Source organism: Merops nubicus, unplaced genomic scaffold (assembly GCF_000691845.1).
Source record: "Merops nubicus isolate BGI_N331 unplaced genomic scaffold, ASM69184v1 scaffold29974, whole genome shotgun sequence".
NCBI classification, from domain to species: Eukaryota; Metazoa; Chordata; class Aves; order Coraciiformes; family Meropidae; genus Merops; species Merops nubicus.
This window is the reverse complement of record NW_008603992.1, coordinates 279-26317: the sequence shown is the minus strand read 5'-3', so window position 1 is coordinate 26317 and position 26039 is coordinate 279. Positions and strand designations below refer to the sequence as shown.

Here is a 26039-nt window from a genome sequence, read left to right as displayed (position 1 = left end):
CTACATTTATCAAACAAGCAGCTGGTTAAGATAGTAAGGATGCTTCCCCCCACCCCTGGTGCTCCCCAAAATGCAATTATCTGTCACACGTTGCTTCTCTGAAGTGGTTAGATTGGGTGTGCACGTTCATGTGCAAATGGGTTGCCATAGGAACTGCAGCCTCCATTACGCCTCAATGACACCATTCAGCAAAAGCTAGAACTAAAAATAACAACAACCAAAACCAAAACACCCTTAAAGATAAAATAAAAACAAACAAACAAAAAAAAAGAAGCCCCAAAAGGCAGCAAAGAGAAAGTCCAACGCACATGCGGAGTCTAGCCCAGGACTGCGTGTTGGTTACGCGTGGCTACAGAACAGCACAGGAGATGTTTGGGTTTGATCTTAACTTCACACTATGGTACAACAGGGCTCAGAGTTCAGCCGGTCGGAGTCTGTGCTGGCTTAGGAAGGAGAGGGGGGGAATGGAGTGGAGTCGTGGTTACCGGATGCACCCAGGGTCTCTCAGACATTTGGCAGAATGAGGCACAACCCCCATAAAAGTGCAACACCAGTGCCGTGGTGGCGGTGCGATGTGTTTGAGTGCGTGCACGCGCTGTCCTCTTCATGCATTGGAGCAAGCGGGTTGGGACGGGGCGGGGGGGCTGCCCCCCACCTTCTCCTTGAAAACTATTAACCAGTAAATAGCAGTAAGACGAATGTATATTCTACTTACTGGTGCGTGAAATACTGAAAACTGCATTCAAGTAATATTTCTGCACTATTATGAACGCGTCACTACGTTATCTTACACTTGGAAAAGGAGAAGACTATGTACACCAGAGCGGGGGGACTATTTTGCAGTGAAGTTTCTGTGCTTTACGGAGGTACCTGGGGAGGAGAGGCCACGGCTCGGGCTCCGGCTCCGCTCTGCCCCGCGGGGTCGCAGGCAGGACTCCCAGCACCACCACCTGCAGCATGCGAGGAAGGAGAGCTGCTGGCCAGGCCGCCGAGCTGCACCGGGCAAACCAAAAGGGGATGTGAGGGAACAAAAAAATTCAACCCCAAATTGGCAAATCAACAGCGATGAGGAATAGAAGGGTAATTTATTATTTTTGAAGGGGACGAGGAGGGAAAAAAAAAATTTTTTTTCATTTGGTTGGTTGGGTTGTTTTATTCTTCCCGCAGCTGCAGGCGGTAGCGGTGGTAGCGGACCTGGAAAAACATTCTCTCCAGTAAGGAGCGCGTCATGCCTGGCAGGGCGTAATGTTCGACGACACCCACGTGCTTGAACCCCAAGGACTCGTAGAGCTTGTGGGCTGCCATCTTCACGGCCGTGGTTCCCAGCACGACGGAGGAGTAGTTGTTGAGCATGGCGAACTCCAGCACCTTGCGGCCCAGGGCCTTGGCGATCCCTTTGCCGCGGTAGTTGGAGTCGACGGACATGCGGCGCAGTTCCACCGTGTTGTCCTCCTCGTTGCCCCGCGCCGCCACGATCCCCACCACGTTCCCGTCCAGGACGGCAACCCAGAAGCAGGAGCCTGTGGGAGATAAAACAGCACATGTAGCTACCGGCCACCCTGGATCGGCAAAGCACCCATGGAAAAACATCACTGGGTACCAGGCTTGGGCTCAGAAACCACCTCTCTGCCACATGTGGGGACTAACAACTTCCGTAAGCAAGGACCAAACTTTCTTTTCCCTTGACGCCGTGAAGGGAATGTTTTTTTTTTCCCTAAGGAAAATGCACTACAGACCAAACCAAGATTCCCAGGGACGGAATGTTCTGAAGTGCATTTGGCTGCCACCACAAACAAGTAACGATCTTCAGCTCACGGTGGCATGCAGTGGGTATCTTCTGACCTGCAAGCAGTCAGGCTTTCCTGTCCCACCAGTAACTTCACTGCAGTAAGTCCCAGCTCCCTCCCAGCACAGCACAACCCACCTTTGGCTGCCTGTCACATCCCACCCCGAGATCCAGCAGCAGCAGAGGCAGTTCCTTGTGCTGCCAGGCTCCTCCTCTGCTGGGAGTCACTTTCCAGAGGCTCTCACCTCCAGGCAGGCAGCTCGCCTGTGGTGTGGGCAGTACATCACTGGGCTCATCAGCCGAGAGCCACCCTTGTGCTCTGAGCAGACCTGCGCTCTCCAAAGCAGGCAGAGGGCAGGATCCAACCTGGATGACAGCGCAGGGAGGGAAAGGCTGAGCCCCTTCCCCAGTGCTGTGGCGAGAGGCAGGGAGCCAGCTCAGAACAGGAGGGGAGCCACAGTGGTGCTGGGGCATGGGAAGATGGCCCAGCACCACTAGTCTCCCTAGCTCTAGGAAACCTGTGGCTGCCAGACATAAAGCCATGGATGGCACCAACCTCTTGTGAGGATGTTGCTCTCCAGGTGTGATGTAAGAGCAGCCCTTGGTTCAGGGCTCCCAGTGGCTCCTCCTGCCCTCCCACTTCTCCATCTACAAGGACTTTATGAGAGGCTAAGTAAGTGACTGCCTGACTCGTTTCTGATCTGTCCCACCATGCACATCTGGATATGTAAGCACATCCTCCTCTTGCAGACTTCAGGAGCTCATTGCAAGATTTGCCTAAGACAGCTTCTAATTAAAAAAATCTGAACTGAGCAGAAAGGTGCAGGTAGTGGAAAACTGGGACCATGAAAGCCAACTGACCAATGTGGTCACACCAACAGGTTCCACCAACCAAGGAATACACCATATACAACCCCCTAGAAAAAGCACCTCCTGTGCAGATGCAAGATCAGGATCCCTTGCTTATGGGTGTTTATGGGCACAGTCCCCTTGCTTTGGACATCCTGCTCCTCCTCTGCTGATGTGTGCCAGGCAAGAACATCTCGCAAGCTGGAAACACAGTGCTCAAGCAGCTTGGGCCTAAACCCCACACAGTTCCAGTAAGCAGTAACAGCTCAGCCTCAGCTGCACCCTGGCCTCAGTCAGCAGGCACACTGCTCCAGGAACGAGGACACGGCCTAAGGAACAGGCTGTGCCTTGGGGGTGCAGGGGGGGCAGCACTGCGGCTCTGCCACAGGGCTGGAGGCTCCACAGGGCAAACGCTGCGCTCAAGAGGTCACAGCAAAAACCAGCCTAATCAAAGCACAGCAGCCCAAAGGCACCCAGCTGGGCTTGGGGTGAGCACCCCATGGTCCCAAGCACTCTGACCACAGCCCCAGCTATGAAGCTCAAAGAAAACTGGACCTTGCTGGAGAGAGGCACTGATACCACTCCATTGCACTGCTCCTACTGGCCATCAAACGTTAAAGATGACGCAACTAGAAACTGCTAACTCTGGTGTACTACAGCAGCACTCATCCCCACCAGCAAAATGACTTAAAGGAAAAAAAAAAAAAAGAAATTCAAGTCACAAATTACTCAGATCTCAACTGAAGATCTTTACAGAAAATCCTGGTGAAGCAAAAGTGTCTTCAATTGAACTGAAAAGACCTATGTTGTCAGCACAGGGCAACTGTGACCCTAGCTTGGATATTGCTTAACACCCAAAAAAGCCACTATTCAGTTACAGCTGCTAAGGAGGGGCACTGACAGGTCTCTCGCCAAGAAGGAAAGTGCTGACTTTCAGTGTTTAGGAGGAACATGGCTTTGTGTTTAAGAGGAATATGGCTTTCAGCGTTTAGGAGGAACATGGCTTCACCCAGAGGAAGAGGACCCCATGAAAAAACCCTGGCACACTGTGACCTGTCACAGGCAGTATCCTTCTCCTGACCTACTCCTAAGTAGAAGAAAACCTGACTTGGGCAGCAGCTCCATCTTTATCATCAACCTTGACAACCACCTCAACACAAATGCATGGCACATCTCTGTATGGATGGGCATTAAACAGCCCAGGTGGGTACTCAGGGGTGCACAGCACTGCCCCCCCTAAAAAATGGGTTAAAGGTGGGGGGTGTGGAAGGAGAAAAGCAACTCAGGGTCCTTTGTTACTGGAGGAGAGCAAACATGTGGTGGCAGGAGGCGCCTCTCCAGCTGCTGCCTGTGGGACAAATGCACCTCGTGACCCGGTGAAGCCACCAGAACGAGGCAGCTGAGCTGCTCAGCACCCCCCGTGGCAGAGCCCTGCTGCTGAGGAAGAGCTGGGTACCAAGGAAGCTCAGGGAACCAGCAGCTCAGGTTCAACCCAGCACACCAGGCTCGTCCCCACCTTCAGAGCAAGACGCAGCTCCGGCGACGCTCAGTTCCATTCCTCCTGTGAGCGAGTTATTGCCCTGTCGCTATCTAGGACAACAGCTAATTTTTAAAACACCAGGACCAATCCTGACCCATTTACCACAAGCAGTTGTCTCCTCTGCTGCTGCGTTGACAGTGTGGCTTGTTCCCCTGCATTCACCTGGATCTCAAAGCTAATTTATTCATCCACAACCCCAGATGAAGGCCTACAAGCACTGAAACCCAGCAGCAGAAAAAAATTTCCCTCTGAAAACAAGTTACAGAGCCGACAGCTCACCGCTCTCTGCTCCTCAGTGATGTTTCTGAACTGCTCACCACTTGGTGGCTCTGCCCAGCGCAGCCCCCAGCCTTTGGCCACATGGCAAGCCCACCAGGAGATCAGGGTCGTGGTGATCCTCACCCCCACATGCACAGCCACCAATTCCAGTTTCTGTGGCATAGTTCAAAAAGAGCCTTCGTGACTCTCCCCATGTTTGGGGAGCAGAGGTGGGATGGTCCCCTGGGGGCACACGGTGCTGTTCCCAGCACCCACTCCATCCTGAGGCAGCCCCCAAAAGTGTCACACATCAGCCATCAACCAGTGCCCACCAAGCCATGGCACAGCCATCACCTCCCTCACATCCAGCCCTGTGTGCAGGGACTCCACCTGGATCTGCTGCTTCTGCAAGCCTGTCTCATTTTCCTCAAACGAGAGATGCCAACATAGCCTCCTCTCAGCCCCGGGTAATGCGACTACTTCCCTGACTGATTGCTCCCCACTTTTATGCCCAATTCTCTTCTTCAGAAGCACTCTGTGCCCACCAAGCCCAAGATGCCGCTACAGCTCACTCAGCAACACTTCCCACATTGTAAAATGGCACATCACTAGTATTTTTGGGGTCTTCTGCCTATTTAAAACCCAGATCCAGACAGGATCAGCACAGGAGAGCCCACAAGGCCCTTCACACCCCCAGCCCTCTACAACTGTCCTCCAGGACAGAGGCTGTACCCTCACACCTGCCCACCCCAGCAGGGACTGGCCAGGTTGGAAGCAGCACAACAGCAATCCTACACCCCTTGTTAGTTTTTACTTACAACTTTAAAGCTTAATTATAATGGATTTGAGTTCAACATGAAAAGAAATAGTATTTGGCACATCTCCCAGTGTGTGTTGTGCACACAACACTTATAATTATCAGCAGACAGGACACATCTGCTCAAACAATGCAAGTTGTGTTCAGCTCTGATTTACACCAGCGCCATCAACCCCCAGGACTTTTCCCCTGCTGCCCACCTTGTCTGTGTCTGCTCTGAGGGTACCAGTGGCCAGATCCTTCAGCCTGCTGAAGACACCAAGTTCCCAAAGGCTGGTTTTCTGCCAACCCCACAGCTTGTAGGAGCAGCTTTCACCCTTGAGGTTGTGAAAACCCTCCTACAGAGAGCTGCATGCCACTGGGATAAGGATTTACTATGGAAGGCTGTTTTGGGGTCTCCACCATGTGTTGCTGACCTTGGGCTAAGACCTTCTCTCATCTGAGCAAACCCTCCGGTTCCAGAGCAGGAACCCTGAAGATCTTCAGTTTGATTTTTACCTAAATTCAAAGTGCTTTCAGCAATCCAAGCCAGCTGCAGCTCCTCACCATATCCCCTCTTCCAGCAGCACTTACTCTGGAGCAAGCAGGGTGGAAGCATCCAGGGAAAACTACCCCACAATGCCACCCCCGAGAGCTAGGGGGGGAAGGTCTCTTCACCACCTTTTCAGGAGTAAGTGGGATTGACTCAGAGCCTGTCTTGGTTTTGCACTTTTTCATACCTAGGATGAAGCAAAATTAATTTCATCTCACCTGTCAGCAGCAAGCAGCAGCCTTGTTTGCAGCACTATTAATAGCAGGAGCTGACGTTTTACTCTCTCACACCACTATCTGAAAATAATCACTGCTGCAAAGATAAACACAAACCCTGATGGCTACAACTCTCCCTGCACTTCAGAGACTCATCTCATGGCATCGTCTCCGTCTCTGCCTTTGCTCCCATCTGCCTCCATCTTCTGGTGTCTCCCTGTCAACTCATCGCTGTGGTCATCCAAAGCCCTTCCAGCTCACTCCAAGGTCTGCTCTTCATGGACATCTTGCATTGACTACAGCTGCCCCATGAACACCACTCTGCAGTACTGTAGGCAGGTACCCACTGGAGTCGTAAGCTGTTTCCAGGCAAACATCAAGCCTTTTTGCAGCACTGTCCCTTGCTTCCCGATCCAACTTGGCCCCTCTGGGCTGCCAACAGGCAAACGTGAGGAGATGCAGCCATGGAACGGACATCATTGTCTTACTTAGCTATCTCCTACTCCCCCAGCTCCACCAGTGTCTCAGCTTCATGAACTCACAAATAAAAGACAAAGAATTTTTTTACAGTGAGGGTGGTGAGACACTGGAACAGGTTTCCCAGAAAAGCTGTGGATGCCCCATCTTTGGAATCCAGGCCAGACTGGACGGGGCTTTGATCTATTGAAAGATGTTCCTGCCCATGGCAGGGGTGTTGGACCAGACTGATCTTTAAAGGTCTCTTTCAATCCAAATCATTCGATGAAAAACAAATATTTGGCATGCATGCATCTATGAGAAAGGTATAAAATGGCTGTGATGTGCCTATCAGGGAAGATGATTCTGGGTTGTTTACACTTCACAGCAAGGAGCTGCTCGGCTGATGGCACCCCAGGCGTGAAAGCACTCACGATGGCAGTGTCCTTCTGCTCTAAGTTTAATGACAACTCCCAGCTTTGAGGACCAAAAGAGAGCATTCTTCTAATCCTCCTACCCTCCTCCCACAGCGCAAGCTGCCCTCAGGCTCCACACACCTCTGCCAGCCCCATGGCCTAAGGACTTCCCGGAGTGGTGGCACGGTGCTGGAGGCCTGTCTTCCCCCCAGAGCACCCACCAGCCCTGCCCAAGGACGAGAGGACAGGCGAGCCCCCGCGGTGCTTCGCCAGCCTCCCCTCCCCTCCCGCTCTCCTCTGCTGTCACGAGCTGCTCAGCAATCCCCCACGCAGCCGACCAGGATGGTGGGTGAAAATAAATTCATTTATTTTTGCTGCAAATTCTTCTACACCCTTTGGTGAATAAAAGGCTGGTGGGTGGATGGGCGGAAAGATTAGAGCCAAAAGCAACAGCAGAGTACTGCTAGAGGAGAGGGGGAAAATGAGCCATTGGCCTCCCCCACCAGCGTGAGTCCTACAGGACTGACTACAGCAGGTCCCCACGGCTTCCCTGAGCCCCTCAGTGCTCGAGGACCACTACCCTGAAAACCAGAATTTAACAGCAATGTGTTCCTTTGCAAAAACAAACCTCTGTCTGCCAGGTACTTTTAAAATCCATTGTTTTCTAGTAAATTCTAGTATTTCAACAGGAGCAAGCAAGGCTCTGCTGCCCCAAAACGTCCTGAACTCACACTTGGATCCTCCCTGGTGCCAGCATACACACATGGAGGGTGAGGGGCTGGGCCAGGTAAAACCTGTCCCTGTTCCACAGGGCTGGAGAGAGGACAGAGCAGCTCCTGCTGCCACCACAGACTGATGGTGCTAATTCTGCATGGGTGGAGTTGCACCCCTGCAGGAAGGAGTTCTCCTTGGCAGCTCAGCACAGGGAAAGTACGGCAGCCTTGCCTAGAGGCAGGCCAGACTTTGCCCTCTTTCTTCAAGGGTGGCACTGCCATCTCCTGCAGCTGAGTTCTCATTAACTCCTTGAGGGTTATTCGTTGAACATCATTTCCAGACAGACAGACAGCTTCTCAAGGCAATGTCCCTTCAAGCACGGACTGTGATTTTTAGCTCTGCTTTAGCACGTCAGTGACGCAAATGTGAACAATTCCCCTCCTGGCGCAAACCTGTCCCAGGTGATGTCCTCGAGCATCATCTAGATGAAGGGACCAGGAGAGTCACCCAGCAGCTACCACCACTACTGCTGGGCACCTGCCAGGCAAACACCAGCTCCTCTGCAAGCTTACAGTAGAGCTAGGAAAGCAACCAATGATGGCCACCATGAGAAAAGGAAGTTGACATTAAGAGAAACTCTGGCAAGGCCCCCAAAGATGAAAAATTAGGAATTTACATCCCTGGCAGAGATGTGATGTGCAGGTGTGAGCGCAGGGAGGGGAGGGAGGTTGCCCACAGGCTCTGTGCCTATCTTCAGGACTTTGCTGGGAGACACAGCACCCTGCACAGGGCAAACATCCCTCTCTATCCAAGAGTTTCCACGAGGCTTCTACAAAGAAGCAAAAGGGAGGAAAACCCCAACCCTGAAAACCAAAATATCATCCCCATGCTTCCCATAGAACAGGACCTGCAACTGCCTGTGTCCCTCACTCTTAATATACCTACATCAAACCTTGCCAAGAGTGAGAGGCTTGCTAACCCCAGAGACCTGAATGCCCTCACCCCCTCAGTCCAGCCCAGCCCACCACCACTGCACTGGGGGAACACCACATGCTGTTGCATCACAGAGCTGTAAAAATCTGCCCTTGGAGTCACTTGCTCAGCCTCCTGTGCAACTTTTTGGTGTGACTGTGGCCAGAGCAGCAGCCCCTTCTGCCAGACAGGGGTGGTCCGAGCACAGCAGTACAGAGCGAACCAGGGGGACACAGTGCTGTGCAGTTATTTATTTATAGATAACTGGTTAAAAAGCCCCAAAGTTCAGCACCTCGCCTATTATCTCTCCTTACCTCTTTCTTTCCCATGTTCTCAGCCTCTCTCCCTTCTGCCTTTCTAGCTCCTCTCAGCTCCAAGCAGGGCTGTGGAACAGCTCCTGCAACTTCTGCTAATAACTCTACACTTGACTTCAGTTAAAAGGCATTCATGCAGAGCTCATACAAAACAATGGCATTTCAGAGTAGGTTATGGCCATTGAAAGCAGGTGAGATGTGAGAGACACTGACTCCGACACCTCTGACACCTGTGAGCATCCCTCTACACCAGACCACGCCCAGGCCTGGGGGAACAAAAAATGTCAGGGACACACGAACTATTCATACACAAAATTAGAAATGCTGTGGGACCCTTTCCTTCCCATGAATAATTCCACATAACCCACCACAAGATCCATTGTCCTGTTATAAATAGTTCCCTGCTGGAAAAGCACAGGGCAGCACATCTATATGCCAAGGGTGAGCGACACACCTTGATTCATGGGGCATCTGGGCAGCAGGCAACGAGATCACCTACACAGCACAAAAACAGATGGATGACTTGGTCTCGAGCAACCACCTCAGCTACTTCTCCATCTACCTTCTTCTCTATCCTTGTTACCATTCATCTGTTGTTACCAAGGGCTGAAGCTACTTGCAACCATCTCTAATCTCAGTCAGCAGAGGGTCAGTGGGATGACGCTGACATCCAGCATTTAACCTGCAACAAGGCCACAGCACTGTTCCATGCACGTTCACTATCAGAGTTACTGTCACCATGACCTACAACAGCAATGCGTCTCAATCCACTCCAGGAGACAGGAATTCAGAAGTGGCTTCTGCAGGCAACAGCTGTCCCAAACATCTGTACAAATCCAAGAGTGTATTTGGATTCAGGCTGGTATATGCCCTAACACACTAACACTGATAAACCTGGAGCAGCAGCACATGCTGCACAGGTGACAGTCCCACCAGGAGGTTTCGCTGCAGCCCAGCTTTACCTTCACTCGGGGATGGAAAGGGTGGTGGGACTGCAATTTAAGAGTAACAGTAAGAGAACTGACTTTCATCAGTCGCTGCTCCATGCTTCCTGGTGGAATTGGTCTGTCTTCAAAAGCACCTAGCTACCTTATCACAGGTATTCTGTCGTGGGTTGTCAAAGCCCTTGGAAAGCCTCTAAGATGTTGACAGCTAGCTATAGTTTACTTTCACACTAGAATTTTTATTGAATTAAAAAAACACTGTCTGCAGCAGACAGACTTCAGAAAATGGCCAAGTTTGGTCCTAAATAGCATCCCCTGCTGTCACTGCTGGGGATGTAACCCAGCAAACACTTCTGATCTCCTTACAGCCCTCGCTTTAAACATCATCCTATTGCTCTGAAACATCTCTATGACAGCTCCTACCTCTGCACCTTATTTCTCCAAACCTTCAGCAGGCCCCAGCCTGGCTGTTTGGATCAATGCAAGCTGTTAGTGGCCATACCCCGTGCCAGCACTACACAGGTTATTTTTCAAACAGGCTTCAGTCCCACAGGGCCCAGAGCGTCACCATGCATGACAGCACCAGAGGAGCTCATCGAAGCCCCGGGAAGCGCCCGAGCCATCTCAGGGGCAGACTTTTGATGAGACAGCTTGAAGCGCAGGCGATGCCGCAGACGGGGTACACACAGCCCTTCCTGCACACCTCAGAGGCTGCTATAATAAGGGCAAGAACGGGACTTTAAAATCTTATATCTGGCTTTTTTGTTTTGCTGGCTGTGATGCACCTTGAAAAGAAAAGACTGTAATAAAGCCAATGTGTGTCAAATGTTCAAGAAAAAAGCTGCAGAAGCAGTTATGGGGGATTAGAAGTACCCTGGTTATCAGGGTGTATTTAGCCTAGTCCACCACTCTGCTCTCCACTACTGAAAAGAAAGACATGCTGCAGAGAAAGGAGAGACAAAACCACCAACATAGCAATTGGGGTCTCCCTGCTGGGTCATCAGAGAAAGCACGGTTTGAGAAACCAGGCACTGTCTGTGGCTTTTGCATGTGAGCAATTGTTATCGATAAGCAAAGCATTAAATAGCTTAAAGGAGTGGATAAAGACTAGAATATGTGATTTTGGCCTGGCATTGTCCTCGGGGCTAACTGGATGATGAGTCGCAGCTCAATAGGTCTGGCTCAGCAGAACGGACTGGTCTGCACAAATGGACAAAACCAGGAAAAAGTATTTAAAGAACTTTCACAGTAGATGCTCTGTATGCATCCAAAATCCACACTAAGCCTATCAACTGCCGAGTCAGGCCTTAAGTAAATCAACGCTTTAGAATTTAGAGTGGGTTTTAGTCAGAAGTTTAAAAGCAAAGAAGAAATCAAGCCCTTCTGTCAGCTTTGCTGGCCTGTGCCCTCCCAGCAACTGCTCCAAAAGACTAATGTAACAATTAGCTCCTTGTTAAATTAGTTTACGAGATTAAATGTGCTGCTGGTTGTGTTTTAAGCCAGCTCCTCAAAAGGGCATTGTTAAGGCTCAGTCTCCATGTTCTACATCAATCTTTCACTATATGGCTTTATTGCTTTCAGAAAGGTACTGAATTTACATTACAGCACTTTCCACTTCCAAATACTGAAAAAAAAAAAAAAAAGGAAAACCTACAGTTATTGGCTAGTTTAGAATTCATTATTTGCTGGCTGACTTTTACTTCATATGCATTACTGTAAAAAGGCACTGAGCAATAATCATCAAATGACTTCCTTTTAGCTTAGCACTTGGCCTAGCCATAAATATATGGGGAAAACAGATAGAATCAATCTTATTTTCACCATCCATCATTACTTGTCTGGTCTAAATTTAGCCAAGACTCCCTTCAGTTCAATAGAAGTGCCTGTGTCTACACAGATGTTGCACCAAATTCACAGCAAAGAGAAACTAATGTTACATTTACTTAACGTTAAATCATAAATGCAATTCTCAGCTCTGCAAGGACTTCTTCCAAGGAGTTTTATGCTGCTCTCAGCAAGGTCAACAACCTCTAAGGTGAGTCACTCTCCATGAGAGCCCATCTTCTGCAAATGACCACAGCAAAAACCTACACAGCTCACTGCAAACAACTGCTTTTTAGCCAGGAATAAGGTAGGCAAGATGAATCACACCCAAAATATAGGTTCAAACTTAAGGTATGGCATAACCATGCATTGGGACAGAATATCCCATCCATGCGTGCAAGCTCTTTAAATCAGAGGCAAAAACGAGGCTGAGGTGCCTCCCCTAGCTTACAGCCAGATGTAGCTATATGTAGCAAAAAAGGGAGGGACTAAAACCATTTACAGGTTTAAAACATGACAAATAAAATCCACAAAAACCCCAAAACACACCCCAAAACAGGACTACATTGCTTACATTACTTTTAGGGGCAACAAGATCAGCAGAGCTGAGCATAGGTCACCCCTAGCAGGTAACCAACTGCATTTTAACACAGAATCCCAACACCTGGGGCTCCCCAAGTGCTGGTGCTGACTGGACCTGCAAACACACCCAAATCTACATCTGTAAGGCAGAGAAGTGGCAGAAAAGGGCAACAGCACAGCATTCTGTTGTAAGTCATGTATAGGATAGCTACACTCAGCCAGAACATGCTGCATGGCATGTTTCGGTGGTTCTGAACAGGGGATTTCTTCCCCCCCACCCCTTAGCACATTCCTGATGCCCTCAAAAGCCTCTGAACAAGGACTCCACCACCACAGCAGTTGATGAGCAATAATGACAAGTAGCTGTTTGTAGTATTTCTGGTGCAGAAACACTGACCAGAAAAGTCTCAGACCCCAGGGCAGCTCCTCTGCTTTTCTTTTTTTATGGGGCATACCAGAAATTGAGACAGGGACTTCAAATGCTACATGACAAAGAGAAGCTACCATGATACTCTCCTAACAGTAACAATAAATACAACTCTGCTGCACTCAAAGCCTTTCCTTCTGCAGATAACTTGAGTTTCACAAGAATCCTACCTTGTTGCTAGCACAATGAATCAAAACCCCCCAACTTATAGCTTTCCATTGTATTAATAATCCACAGGAGTGAACCAGCAGTCACAAGGTGTTCCATTTTCTCTGAAACCACAGTGAAGAATTCATTACTCAACATGGACAAAGACATCAGGGGAAGAAGAAAAAAAAAAAGGTTCAGGGCACAGATTTGGTACAAACTACAGGCTGAAGTCAGATGCTACAAGGCTTAATTTGCTCTAGTCTATTGCAAGCAATAAATATTTCTTCCTATTTCTAGCACAGCAGCTTGAAATGGTGCTGCACGTATACCCTTCCCAGAGCTCAGGCATCCAACAAGGACACCAGTTATAACCAGTTAAAACCCATTACAATGGACTGGAAAAGGTGAGGAGTGAGGGTGAAGCACAGCACACTACCTCTGTCCTCCCCAGCTGCTTGCCAAGGGTGCTGCTTTGGGCACTTCTCACCAGGACCAATCCTGTCCGACCTGAGCCTCAGAACCAACAGGTCAAACCTCCTCCCCTAACCTCTGGGTACGGAGTAGATGACTAACAGGGGAACTGAAAAGACAATAAAGCTGGTAAGGAGAATCAGGCTTGGGTCAATCAAGACAGCCCACAGCCTCTCTGCCCTGCTGCCATCGAGGTGGCACAGTGTCTCTGCAGAGATGCTCATCCTTTCATGGAAGGTGATGAGGGAAAAAAAAAAGGCCATTTCCACACACAGCTTGCCAAAACCCTCTTGGAAAAGGGGTCTACTATGAGCTCCTGACACCCAAGCTAGCCACAGGACTAACACTGCAGTCTACAGCAAATTCCTTCCTTCTTCACTTCCTTCTGTCATGCAAGTAGTGAAAATGAAAGTCCTCTGCAAAGCCTCAGTATTGTCTCCTTCTACCCACCATGCTGCAGACCCCAGCAAGACCTCCCAAGCAGCATTAATCTCCATCACCACACACCACTTCAATATTCAGCTCCCAGCAAACCAGTGGCAGTGCCATGTGTAAAGCCAGAGCACTGCCACCATGCAAAAAAACACACCTGGCTGCTCACTGATGTTAAAACCAACGTGTTTCTACATCCCTCTTGCAGTAAGCCAAGGATAACCTGCCTTGTGGTTAACTCTACTGAACTCCACCAGTCCAGACTGAAACTAGCCCATTGATTTTATGTGGCAGGGTAAGAAAATTCTACATCCATAAATACATGAACATCTGTCAAGCTGGGCACAGACAATGGACCTGTTGTGGATGACGCATAAACAGAAAATGAAAATTACATGTGTAAATCTCTACATCTTTAAAATTAAAAGAGAAAAAAAAACCCCAAACCAAACCTTTGCCACGTGCTCAGACTACCATGCCAGACCAATCAGGCAAAAAAGTCCCTACAAAAAAAACCCTAATCCAGCTACTCCCATATCTGTGATGACCATCTATCACCACCTAACACACCACACCCACGGTGCGGGGGGCTTTTGAGAGACAGGGATTTGAAAGAGATTTGCAAAATAAATCAATGGAGTGATTTCTTTTGGGTCATGTCTCACTCCATCAAGGGGACACGTGGGAAACGAAGGGCAGTCTGCTCAGGGCTAGTGAAAGCAGATACTTTCATGCCATGTACCATCAGCCTGTGGCATGCTCACCTGCAAAAAGGGGATCAACCTATAAATACAAACAGCACTCACAGCAACTAGAGCCAGGAGAGATGCAAATGCACACAAACCTGGGTGGAAAAGCACCTTATTGATGATCTGTTCGATTTTCCCAACTACAAAAGCAACACCAAACAACATTGAAGCCCTATACCAAATGCTAAGACAAAGCAGAACAAATACAACTAGGAGCATCTTAACAGCTTCAACTCCTCCTTCCGATGCACCAGTTTTCCCCAAAAATGTAATAAATTCATCTTTCAGGCAGCTGATAGCATGCACACAGCAAATAAGGTTTACTCCACCATTGCATTTCCCACTTACGTCACAAGTCTCCTGTAAATATCAAAAGAGCACTTGAATCCATACTGAAAGATGTCCCTAAGTAGACACTAAACTCCCAACAAGCGACAAGGGATTTAAGCCCATGATTAAGTTAAAGAAAATGCTCTGATGATTCTTTAAGCAAAACTGTCCCAGAGTCCAGTCCCAGTGAATGTGGGTGGGTTTCGTGGTGCCTTTTTTTTTTTAGAATTTCACTGAAATCCTCTTTAGCTGTTTGAGTTATCCATGAAAAATGTTCCCACTTCTCAAGAACCCTCGCAGATGCTTTGATGCATTTCAGACTACTGATGGCTCAAAAATAGCCCCATAAAGCCTGATGATGGCTTATTCCCAGATGAAAACAGCTGCCCCAGAGGTACAGCTTGATGTTATCCTCTGAACATTTACAGGTTCTGAAATCACACTAGACATATATTTTCATAGCCATTATGTGAATCTAATTGACTTTACAGGCAGCAAAAGCTTGAAGAGGTGTTTTACAAATACCCCTCTTAAACAGTTTGGATTTTTAAAAAAACCTCTCATTAGCATCGCTTTCATACGGTAACTTCCCCCTCACTCCCTTGCTCTCCTTTTTAACAAATCCCACCACTAACGATGTAATTCTAATAAGGAGGACTTTACAAAGATGCTCACTGCTGTTAAGTAGACAGCAGCTGGGTATCTGCCAGGCTTTTATTGTTCTGTCTCTAACTAACCACCATCTAAAATTGCTTAGCGCTTACAAATGGCAGGTGCTCCAAACCAGGCCATTTTCAAAAGCTTCTCTTTGCAGTTCTACTATTTAACTTTATTTTACATTGAAAGACTGCAGATTTAGGTCTTCCCTGGATTCCCACCAGAAGTGTTACACAGTGTTTCTGATGCTGTTAGCTAGTTCCAGGGAGAATGAACAGATTTGGCACCTCCAAAAAAAGAACAAAAAGCCCTGATCTCAGCAAATGATTTTTTTTTTTTTTTTGGCTGTACTCTGACTGCAATAATGATTTTATATATCCTAGTAAAATGGGAAGAATGGAGTTTATAGGGTACAAAAATTTCATAGCAGAAAAGATCAATAGGCCATGCCCAGATACATCTGGGAGCAATGTGTGTCAGATGCTCTGAAGAAGGTGTAAGAAATCCTGTTGTTGGCAGCTCATTTGCCTTTAGGCAAAACGTTCTCTCCCCACCACCACCAACATGTGGGCTTGTGCACTGACACACCGTTTTCAGCTTAGCAGACACAATATCCTCATGCTGCTGACTTCTATTTTCTCATCTTTGTTATTCTCAATATTCTACAAAAAAACAACAACAACAAAAAAAACACAACAGCCCCCCTCCCCCCCCCAAAAAAAAAACCACCACACACAAAAATGCACACAGCATGCAATATATCTGGATGACAAATTAAGAAGGAGAAAGGAGTACTTATAGAATGAATTAAGCACAGGGACATAAATTTAGAAGTGTAATGGGAAGCAGGCAAAGATCAGAGATACAAAGAGGGATGCTGGGTGCAGGACCACCACTTTTGGGAAATGCCAGAAGCAATGAATGAAGCAAAAACCAGACCAGACAAATCACTGGAGAATTCAACAGGGACAAGAGAGCCAAGCAGTATTCAAAGGATAATAAACACAAATATTGCAGTTTGTCACAAGATTGAAAAAGTGGGATACAGAGCTGCTGTGGCAGAGGGAAGGAAGAGGAGGGGGAAGAAAATAATTCAAGGAACCACTATTTGTTCCCAATAAGAGATGCTATTATCTGATAGCTGTTGAAGCAAGTGTTGTATGCGAGGTGCACTGAAGAGTCATTCATGGCCAGACAGCTGCCCCATCACACCCCATTTCAATTAGCAGCCTTCGTGCAGAGACCAAGATCTGCAACTGTAAAAAACAAACAAACTTCCATCTCTGGTGCCGGTTTCCAAGTCAGGATTCAAGCACACTGGCAAGAGAGAGTGGGAGCAGCTTGTATAGCAATTACTGGTGATAGAGGATAAATCTAGGCAAGTAGCTTACTTAAAAATGCAGGCTCTGTCAATTCAAAAAAAAAAATTTACACATTTGACCTGGATTCACCAAAGATGTTCAGCTGTGAAAGAAAACAGAGGAAAGCCAGGCTGGGACTAATCCTGCACACAGCTCATCCTCCAGTGGTGCTGGTCAAGACACCTGCACATGGCTTGGCCCTCCCCTGGATCACAGGGAGCATCCTGGCTGCTGGGACTTCAGAGATGTCCCCCTCGACACTCCCTCTTCAGTTAATACAGTGGTTTAAAATGCCTAACTATACAAATGAAACAAGGCCTGAAATCCAGGCAAAACCAGCACTGGCCCCGGGCAGATTTCACAGTGCTGTGCAAAGAAGACCAAAAGCATTTGCCTGTGTGGTAACAAAACAGCTGCATCATGGCTCCACCATAATCAATATTTAAAAAATATATATATATTTGGGTCTGAGCTTTGTAAGGAAGCCTGTAACAGAGCCAATAATTGTTTCAGGATGAAAAAAATATATTCACCAGTAAGCACAGATTTTTGATTCTTCATAGTAAAAAAAACAAACCACAGAGAGGGAATAGTAAAACAGCTTCATTTGGATCAAAATTATCCTCCTTTTTATTTTCCAGCTCCTGAACTGAAAAAAAATTCTCATAAAACCATTGGTTTTTAGTTTTGCCAGTTGAATAAATCCTAGAAGCAGCACATGAATTTTAAGTGGCAAATATTACTTGCAAGTTATCATTTCAAGCAGTACACACTAACCTGCGACTAATGCATTTTGTTATTCTATTAGCATTTACACTGTTGCAAATCCAATTTTAAATTCCAATATCTCATCTAGACACTTAAAATTACAGCTGTAATACATGTTTCCTGTTGCCTATTTTGAAAAGTGTCCTTTCACTCACAAAATCCCATTTTAAAGCAGAATCCCAGCTTGACAACAGACCATGGGAATCCCAGGTCTAAATTTCAGAATCATCCTGTAAGAAATAAAATTTTCAGTTCTTGAAAGAAATGTTCAACAACCAGTTACATAAGACAATAAATGATACTGTATATGCTTTCATAAATAGTTAATTGATTACTGGGGGTCCAACAGGTCAATAGATGACTTAAAAGAATGGCTCAAAGCCATCTGTAACAGATATCACAGCTTGTACTTGGCCCTAACCAGACCACTACAAACTAATTTTTGATGCACCCTTAATAAAAGGCATGAGGCTTCTTGGTTATTCTACTTGGCCCTTAGCAAAAATAAATAAAACCCACACCAAAAAAAACTAACCTTTTTATTTGGTTACAAGTAATAGATTTGCAAATAGAAACTAGATAAGACACTGCTATCTTTGAATTCCCTTTAAGGCTGCTTTCATAAGCCACCTGTCAGGAAAAAGAAATGATTCCTCATCTTCCTACAGGGGGAAAAAAAATAAAAGGGAAAAAAAAAAAATCTGAAAATACTCTTTGAAGCTCCCTGTCTTTCTGATGCAAAAGGAACAACAAAAGCCCGTACATCCCTCAGCTCCTTGCAGAACCAGATACCAGCAAAACACTCTGCTAAGTCTCTTTTTGATTTAGTCTGGAAGGGAGTAGCATCAAATATGTGATTATTTGTAATGGATCCCCAGCACTGCATTACCAAAATAAAAGTGTGTGCTCTGCAATCCACCAGTAAACACCACAGAAGGGGCTCACAGCCAGCCCGAGCCCCACCAGCCATCACCACCCCAGGTAATTAAGTACAGCCTGCCTGAATAATTTAAGCCTACAGAAGGAATTTCAGAAATGCACTCTGAAATTTGGAATGATTTTTGAATGGTGGGTCATCTTGAAAATTAGGCCATGCATTTAGGTTTTTACATAAAACCTGCTTTCTCAATATATTTAGAGGTCTTAAGATAGATAGCAATGCCTAATGATAATTTCTGAACTATTCAGGTCTCTGGTCGTGTACACTTGGGGTACAACCTGACCACAGGAACTCTTGGATAATCCTAAGAGGTAAAATATAATACTAAATGTAATAAATATATTCACGTGCTTGTAAAAAAGACTTTTCAGTTCACAATCCTACGTCTAAAATTCAGTGTCAACAAGAGAGCTTCAAAGCTTTGTACTTTTAAAACCCTTGTCACTAGTTAGATACCTGACACTGAGGCTAAATTTAGGCTATTACAAAAACCTTAACCTGAAACAGACTTCTGGGTATTTGTTTTAAATCTTTGCCATTTCTAAGAAAGCAAGAGAAGGCAGAAGAGCAACTGAAAACCCTTTGTAATTCATTTTCATTTAAACTTCTGAAGAAAATTCTGTAGCCCTTTTTAGGGTTATTCACTAAGACAGTTGTAAGAAATTGCACACAACCATGCCAGAAAACATCCAACACTGGAGAAAACATCTCTAATAAAACAATCAAAGCCAGAAAAAAAAAATAAATAAAAAAAACCAAAAAAACCCCAAACAAACAAAACAACAAAAAAACAAACAAACAAAAAAAACCCCAAAAAAAAACCAGAACACCTGATGTTCCTGCCCCCTTCATGTTCATATGTCCGAGCATGGCTTGCATTTGACAGCCTTTAAAAATTAAGTTAATTTTTTCAAAATGCTGATGTTCAATTTACACAACTTATTACTTCTTGTATTGAAGATTAATGAACAGCACTTGCAAGAACCAGGGGTTTTAAACATCTGCAGGCAGAGCTGCCTTCCAGAAGCATCCTATCCCCCCAGGCACAGCTACAACTCCGATAGTGCTGCAGTCACTGAAGGTCATGTCAACTAGGGACTACCTTCAGAAAGAATTTTTGAACTCAAGAAAAAAAAAAAAAGATAGGTTATATTGCTCTGCAAAATTTACTATAAAATCTATTTTCATCTAATTTTGAGATGGGGCCGTGCCAAATCACGTGGATCTGGAAGGACAGCTATTTTTGTCTTAGGGATGCGGTTGTTGCGGGATGGGTTTGTGCATATGCTCCTGCTCCAGCAATAAATAAATAGGAGGGAAGGGAAGCTGCAGCAGCTTGTCCATGAACCTTCTTATCCCACCTGTGTGGATGACAGCCTTGAATCCACAGGCTGCTGGTCAATCAACTCTGGTTTTCTCATGTGCCAGCCCTTGGCTGAGAGCATCACTCTACTGCTCTGCACTACCTGAGGACCCCAAAAGCAGAAAAAAGCCTCTGAACAAAGACTTTACAGGGCAGAAAGACTCCAAGAGGCCTTTGAGTGGGTTGACAGCAGTTGACTCGCATGGCTCAGCATCACGAGGGGCCCAGGCTGGGTCACCTCCAGATCTACCCAGCACTCACTGGCAGGGGTGCTGGGCTGGGGCCTAGAAGAGCTGCCTCCAGCTCGCCACTGCTTCTGGGACTGGGGAAAGCCCTCGGTCAGCTCTGGGAACACGGGGTGGAGGTCAGGAGCTCCAGTGCAGGCTGGTGCTGGCCCTGGCAGTGCTGTGCCTTGCCCACTGTGCCCATGCTAAGCACTTGCAGGACAGGGCTGCCTCCAGATGCAAAAGCTGCTCCTCAGCAAAACAAGGCAGCCACACATGGAGTACAAGCCGTACCAGAAGACATGGGGTTTGGGAGAGGCAACCTAACTTTAAAGGCAGTATACACAAGTCAGTTAAAACCCAAATATTTCAGTCCATTACTGACACTGGACAAAGCACAACCCTTACATAGGAAAAATAATTTGTTTTCAAGTTGCTTTCCAGCAAACTCTGCACTGCAGATGAGAACTGCCCAACCAAGCAGTTTCAGTGCTGCTAAGCTTTAGAAACCCAAAAGCACCAACGGGAATTGCAGCAGCATCCTTGACTGTCCCCTTCCTAGGAGGCCACCCCTGGAACGACTTTCAGGCAAAATACTATAAAATACATTAAAGGTCTCTAATCCTAATCTTGTAGGTTCTCTCTGATATGGAGATTGCATCCCCTGAAGCGCTCTCACTGAATTGCAGAGAGATGCCAGCAGACAAAACGCTCACAGGGAAATACCCTCCACTGCCTGAGGACTAGACTTGGCCTCAGCTCTCAGCAGCAGAGCTGGGACACACCAAGGTGGAGATAAGGACGCAGCCTGTCCCCTGGGTCTTCCAGCTGAGCCCCACGCTGGACTCCCCAGCGCCCTGTGCGACGCGTGACTAGAGCCACGTGTGAAAATCCTGGTGCACAACAGCTAGCTCAGGGGGCTGGCAGACACCCGAGGTCAGGGTGCTGCATAAGCCAGCAAGAAACGCTGAAGATAGGGATGCTTCAGATTCCAGCTGCCTCTGGGCACCTCCAGAGGGGCAGGGCTCTCCCAAAACGCATTCCTCCACTGGGAAGCAGCAGCCCTAAGCCCTCATCCAGTGTCAGGTAACTAAGCCCATTCTTTTTTTGCTAAGCAAGGGCTGTTCTATTCTTTCCAAACAATGTTATCATTTGGCAGCAGCCTCCTCCTTATCTGGCAGCTTAAGCATTACCCAGAATGTGGAAGAACTGGGCTCCACAGCAGCCCCTCTGCCCGGGGGCTCTGTGGTGGGAAGAAAACTCCCTTGCCTGCAAAGAGTCTGGGCAAGGCAGAGCAACTGCAGCTCCCAGGCTGAAGATCTCCTTCCAAGGTGGCCACTGTATTTCCCTGCACCCCAAAGCTCACTGTTGCTCACCCTGCAGTCCCCCAAGGACTCAGAGCACCTGCTGAGCAGAGTTAGCCTTGCAGTCACCTAGGTTCAACTCCTCTGACATCAGCTCTGTCCCTCTGGCATCAAATCCACTCCAAAATGGCCCTGTCCAAGAGCAAACAAAATACTTGCTTGTTTTGCCAACAAGCATCTCACTGAAGGCGAGGAACACCCCAAAAGGAAAGAGCAGTAAACAAGATCTCACCTCCTTGAAACTTAAGTCTCATTCCACCTCAACTGGTGGCTTTCCGGCAGAATGATGCGATCCCAAAACATTTGCCAAGAAGGGCAGGACATCCTTCTTTTAGGCTCAGCTGAGGAATGTGCCAGCCAAGAGTGGCAGGAGTTGAACCCTATTGAGCCATCCCCTGTAGCCCCTCTTCCTTAGGGTCCTGTCCCCCAGGGAGCTGGGATATCTGTGCAAGCTCTCCATCCACACCCTGAGGTACCAGGGGACGAAGGGCAGCTGGACCGGGAGGCCCTGCTCACCCCTGGATGGAGGGAGGGGGGCAGGGGCACACATCCCTCCCAGCACAAGGCAGGCGGAGGCACCCGCCTGCCCGAAGGGCGAGGGCTGCAGACGTGCAGCCCCTGCTGAGCACCACGGCTCTGCACGTGGCGTGGTTAATGGGACCCGACTCCTCCTGCAGCAACCACTCCAGCTTCGTCCGCTGTTACGCAAGACAGATGTCCTCAAGACTCGACCAGGTCTTGCAGCTCTCCAGGCTACCTGTCCACCCTGCCCTGCAGCACTGAATATTGCAATGCAGCCACCCAGCTCATAGCTGGTGCAGAAAACCACTGGCAAAGGCCATCTCCCACCACCACCAGGTCTTTGAGCCACCACAACATGCATACACACCCCTTACAGAGCCTGCCAGGAGAACCAGCAGCAGGAGATAACACTTTAAACCACTGCAGAAAGGCACGCTAGCTCAACAGCCAAAGCCCTGGCTCCACTTATTCTGGAGAGGGGTGGTTTTGCATTGGAGGAGACAAGTCCTGTGTTCTATCAATCAGCTTTCCAGTAGAGACATCAGCATCACAAGAATCCCACACACCAACCACTGCAAAAAACACACAACACAACCAACTGCAACAGAAGCTCGAAGAGATACTGTAAAATTGATTAGTCGTCAAAATCATCAGACCATAAAAGAAGCTCCAGCTGCGCTCTTCTCATTTGCGTAGAGAAATGCAAGAGGCAGGGCTCTATTTAAAATTAATTCCTTTTTTTTTTGTTTACTAGAGCCTAAGTTACTCTGGTTGACAATTAAGCCCATTATCCAATTCCTTTCTTTTCCACCACTCCAATGCCTTTTTTTCATAGCCTATGAAGAAGAAAAAAGGAAAAAAAAGAAAATTCCAATAAATGCTATTTTAAAATTTAAAACTTAAGTTTACAAAGAGGTCAGGGAGGTGTTTGAACCATTCAACTCTGTTTTAAGACCCCAGCACAGGACTCAACACAATTCTTTTCACATCAACAGCAATTTCAGGTCACCCCACTGCATAGGAGCTCAAAGTGAAGCGCTGGCACCAGTGTTCTGCCAGATCTTTGGCATAAGTGTAGGAGGGCAAAAGAAAACAGATTTAAATTTTGGCTAGTGTACTTCTGCAAAACTACTGACAGCACTTATTTTTCAGTTCATACAAAAAACAGTGTAGGAAATTTAAAACAATAACTAACTTGGAGGTGAGAAGTTCAGAAAAACTGCAGAAGAAAAACCATAATATGATGTAACTCATGGGATTGTTCAACACTAATCATTAAAGCTGGGTTCTTACAGTGTCTCGTTGCAAAATGGGTCCTTTTGGTTGGGTTTTCAAACTGACCCACTGTTTTTGTGGACGCTTTGACAAAACCACCAAGAATGACCCATTTTAATAGTTAAACTACTCTCTTGCTATAGAGGCCTGCCTTAACAGGAGCTATTTGCTGTGGATGCTCTGTACAACACTTCCCCAGCCATGGGGAAACAACAGGTTTTTGTGCCTGGGCATCACGGATGTAAAAAGCAAAACCAAAGAGCAAAGGCACAACCAACATCATGATCTGAGACCTTAAGACTACATCCCAGTTCTACCTTTGCGTTCACCATCCTAAGAAACAAGAATTCCTAAGCCCACCACAGAATGCTCCCTTCCTCTATTTTCCAGGTTGGAAAATAAACCCTATTCAAGCAAGTAAACCAGGAATCTCCATAGTAGCAAGAAGTTGCCTATTTGTACTCCCAACCAAAACCAGGCCAATCTGCAGTTGTATCAGCTTGGGGCTTTTTAACTTACTCTCACTGTGACCATTTCTTCTCTAACACCTCATTGAGAAAGCTCTCACGAACACCACGGCTAGAGCAACACACAGGAATGAGACCTTCTCATTCCAACAGCAATTGTTCCTGCCTGCGTGCTAATTTGTAAACTAGCCAAACAGAAGACACCCTTGGGGATGGAAGTTGTTTTATTGCCATTTTTCTGTCCTTTGAGCAGGATGGGCACTGCCAATGTGGTGACGTGCCTTTCTCTGTATGTTCAGATGGACAACAGTTTAGGGGGCTTCCAAAGCACATGAAACTCCTGGCTTTAGGGGACTATTTATCTCACAGGGAAGAAATCCAGTCACTGTATTTTTGGGGAAACATGAGCAAAGCACTGGATTCATGCCTGATGCACAGCTACAACAAACAGCACCACACAGCTTCATGGCGCACAGACAGGGATCATTGGTGGTGCCAGTCCTGACCCATGTGCATCCTTCTCCTCCCCAGTCCTCCAAAGCCTCTTTGGTCTTCACCTAACTGAGACTCCAGCCAACTTTTTCAACAACACTATCATCGAGAACCTTTAACAAGCACCAAGAATCCCATAAATCTGCTTTTTACAGCATGGCAGAAGCCTAATTACACATGATTAAATTCTGTCAAAAATTAAAGCCCACACACTTGCTCTAAAATTGAAATCAGCCCTTTTAGGTACCAAATAAAAGCAACGCTAACATTTTAAAGACATGTTGGCAACACAGCTGAACCACATCACATTACTGACCTTAAACAAAGTGAGGGTATTCCTTACTCTTCCTTTGAGGGCTTCCCCTTTATTTTTTATATATGCTAGTGTTATAGACACTTCGATCCATGACCCCCTGAATTGCAACCATACAAGCCCTAAGCACAGATGACCAATGACCTTTCATGAAGACTGAGATTATTCCATACAAGTAACACGTCACCTAATTTTTACAGAAACAAGTAAAATAAACACAACCTGTGTGTAAGATGGGACAAGATCTGTACAAGACACACTATGACAGGAAACAAAATCTACAGCAAGTAGATCTAAGATTTTGGGAGATTTTTGTTAGAGGACTAGCAGCATTTTAACAAAATGTAATTTTGTGCATTTGAAGTGAAGGAAAGTTGTAGCTGTGGTACTTTTTACGAGTCTCCTTAAAGTGCCCAGGAAAAGGTTCGTCGTACCTGGGGAACAGCAATGATACAGCAAAAACATGGTCACACGAAAAACAACAGAGGTACTCTGAGAAGAGGGGACTACGGTGGGGTAGTGGCACTGCCTCACTCTCCCCGCTCACCACCAGGACTATATGACCACCAAAAGCAAGCCTTAAACACCGAGGACCCTTGCTTTGGTCCTCAACATGAATGTATGCCTCCAAAAAGGGAAACAGCACCTCACAAGCTCTGAACGGACTTCTAAATAGTCACATAAGAGATCGTTTACCGCTGAACAAGCAAATATTATAATTAGATACTGTATTTTTTGATTGCATTCATATATGTAACAATTGGATGAACACATATTATGTCAAACCCAGGTAGCATCCCTTAACATACCTGATCTGTGCCTCTTCCAATTACCTGCATTAAGGAATGTTATTCTTGAATATTAGGGGAAAATGGACATGATAATCGAAGCAGGCTCCTCTATTCGTTTGGGGCTAAAAAGCCTTTTATCTCCCCCTTCTTCTGCTCTTGGCATTAATTTCTTTGCTCTTTGCTCCAAGTGCAAGGAGCAAAGAAATACCAAGCTCAAGAAGTAGGGGCTGAGGTGGACCTAGCCTGCAGTAAATAACGCGCACCAGCCACCCTCAGTGTCCCTGAGCACCCAGACTGCAGTCCCCAGGAATGCTGTGCTCGGGTGGTGGATGGAGCCTGCCTTGGATGACTAGACATTTTGGAAGGGGGTGGGAAGAAAAAAGCCAACAACATCAAAACAGAAAAAAAAACCCCACACCAAACCAAACCATAGACAGGTTTGTGCTCGGTGTGGCTAAAGAGCTGCATTTTAGTGACTTTTGAGCTTGCTCAGTGCTGCTGACAGGAGGAAAAGGCGGCAGCAGCAGGGAGCAGCCATGTTCCCCGAGCAGGGCTGGGGGAAGGCTCCCTCGGGGAATTTGTACTCACCTGAGGGTTTCATGTAATATTGCTCAATATCGGACATGTCCGTATGCAGCGCACAATCGAGATAGTGGAGGATAACTTTTCTACTGAAGTAGTACCTCATGCCCATCAGAAAGATGGGCAAACAGCAGGTCAGCAG

General features: G+C 47.0%; 1 protein-coding gene across 1 annotated transcript; it reads right to left on the bottom strand.

The window, feature by feature from the left end:
• Nucleotides 1–1129: 1129 nt before the first annotated feature.
• Nucleotides 1130–26039, bottom strand: NAT8L (N-acetyltransferase 8-like (GCN5-related, putative); the record flags this gene model as incomplete). Its single annotated transcript, XM_008938878.1, has 2 exons — nucleotides 1130–1520; nucleotides 25904–26039. Coding segments are annotated over 2 exons (504 nt in total), but the record flags the coding sequence as incomplete, so codon positions are not given.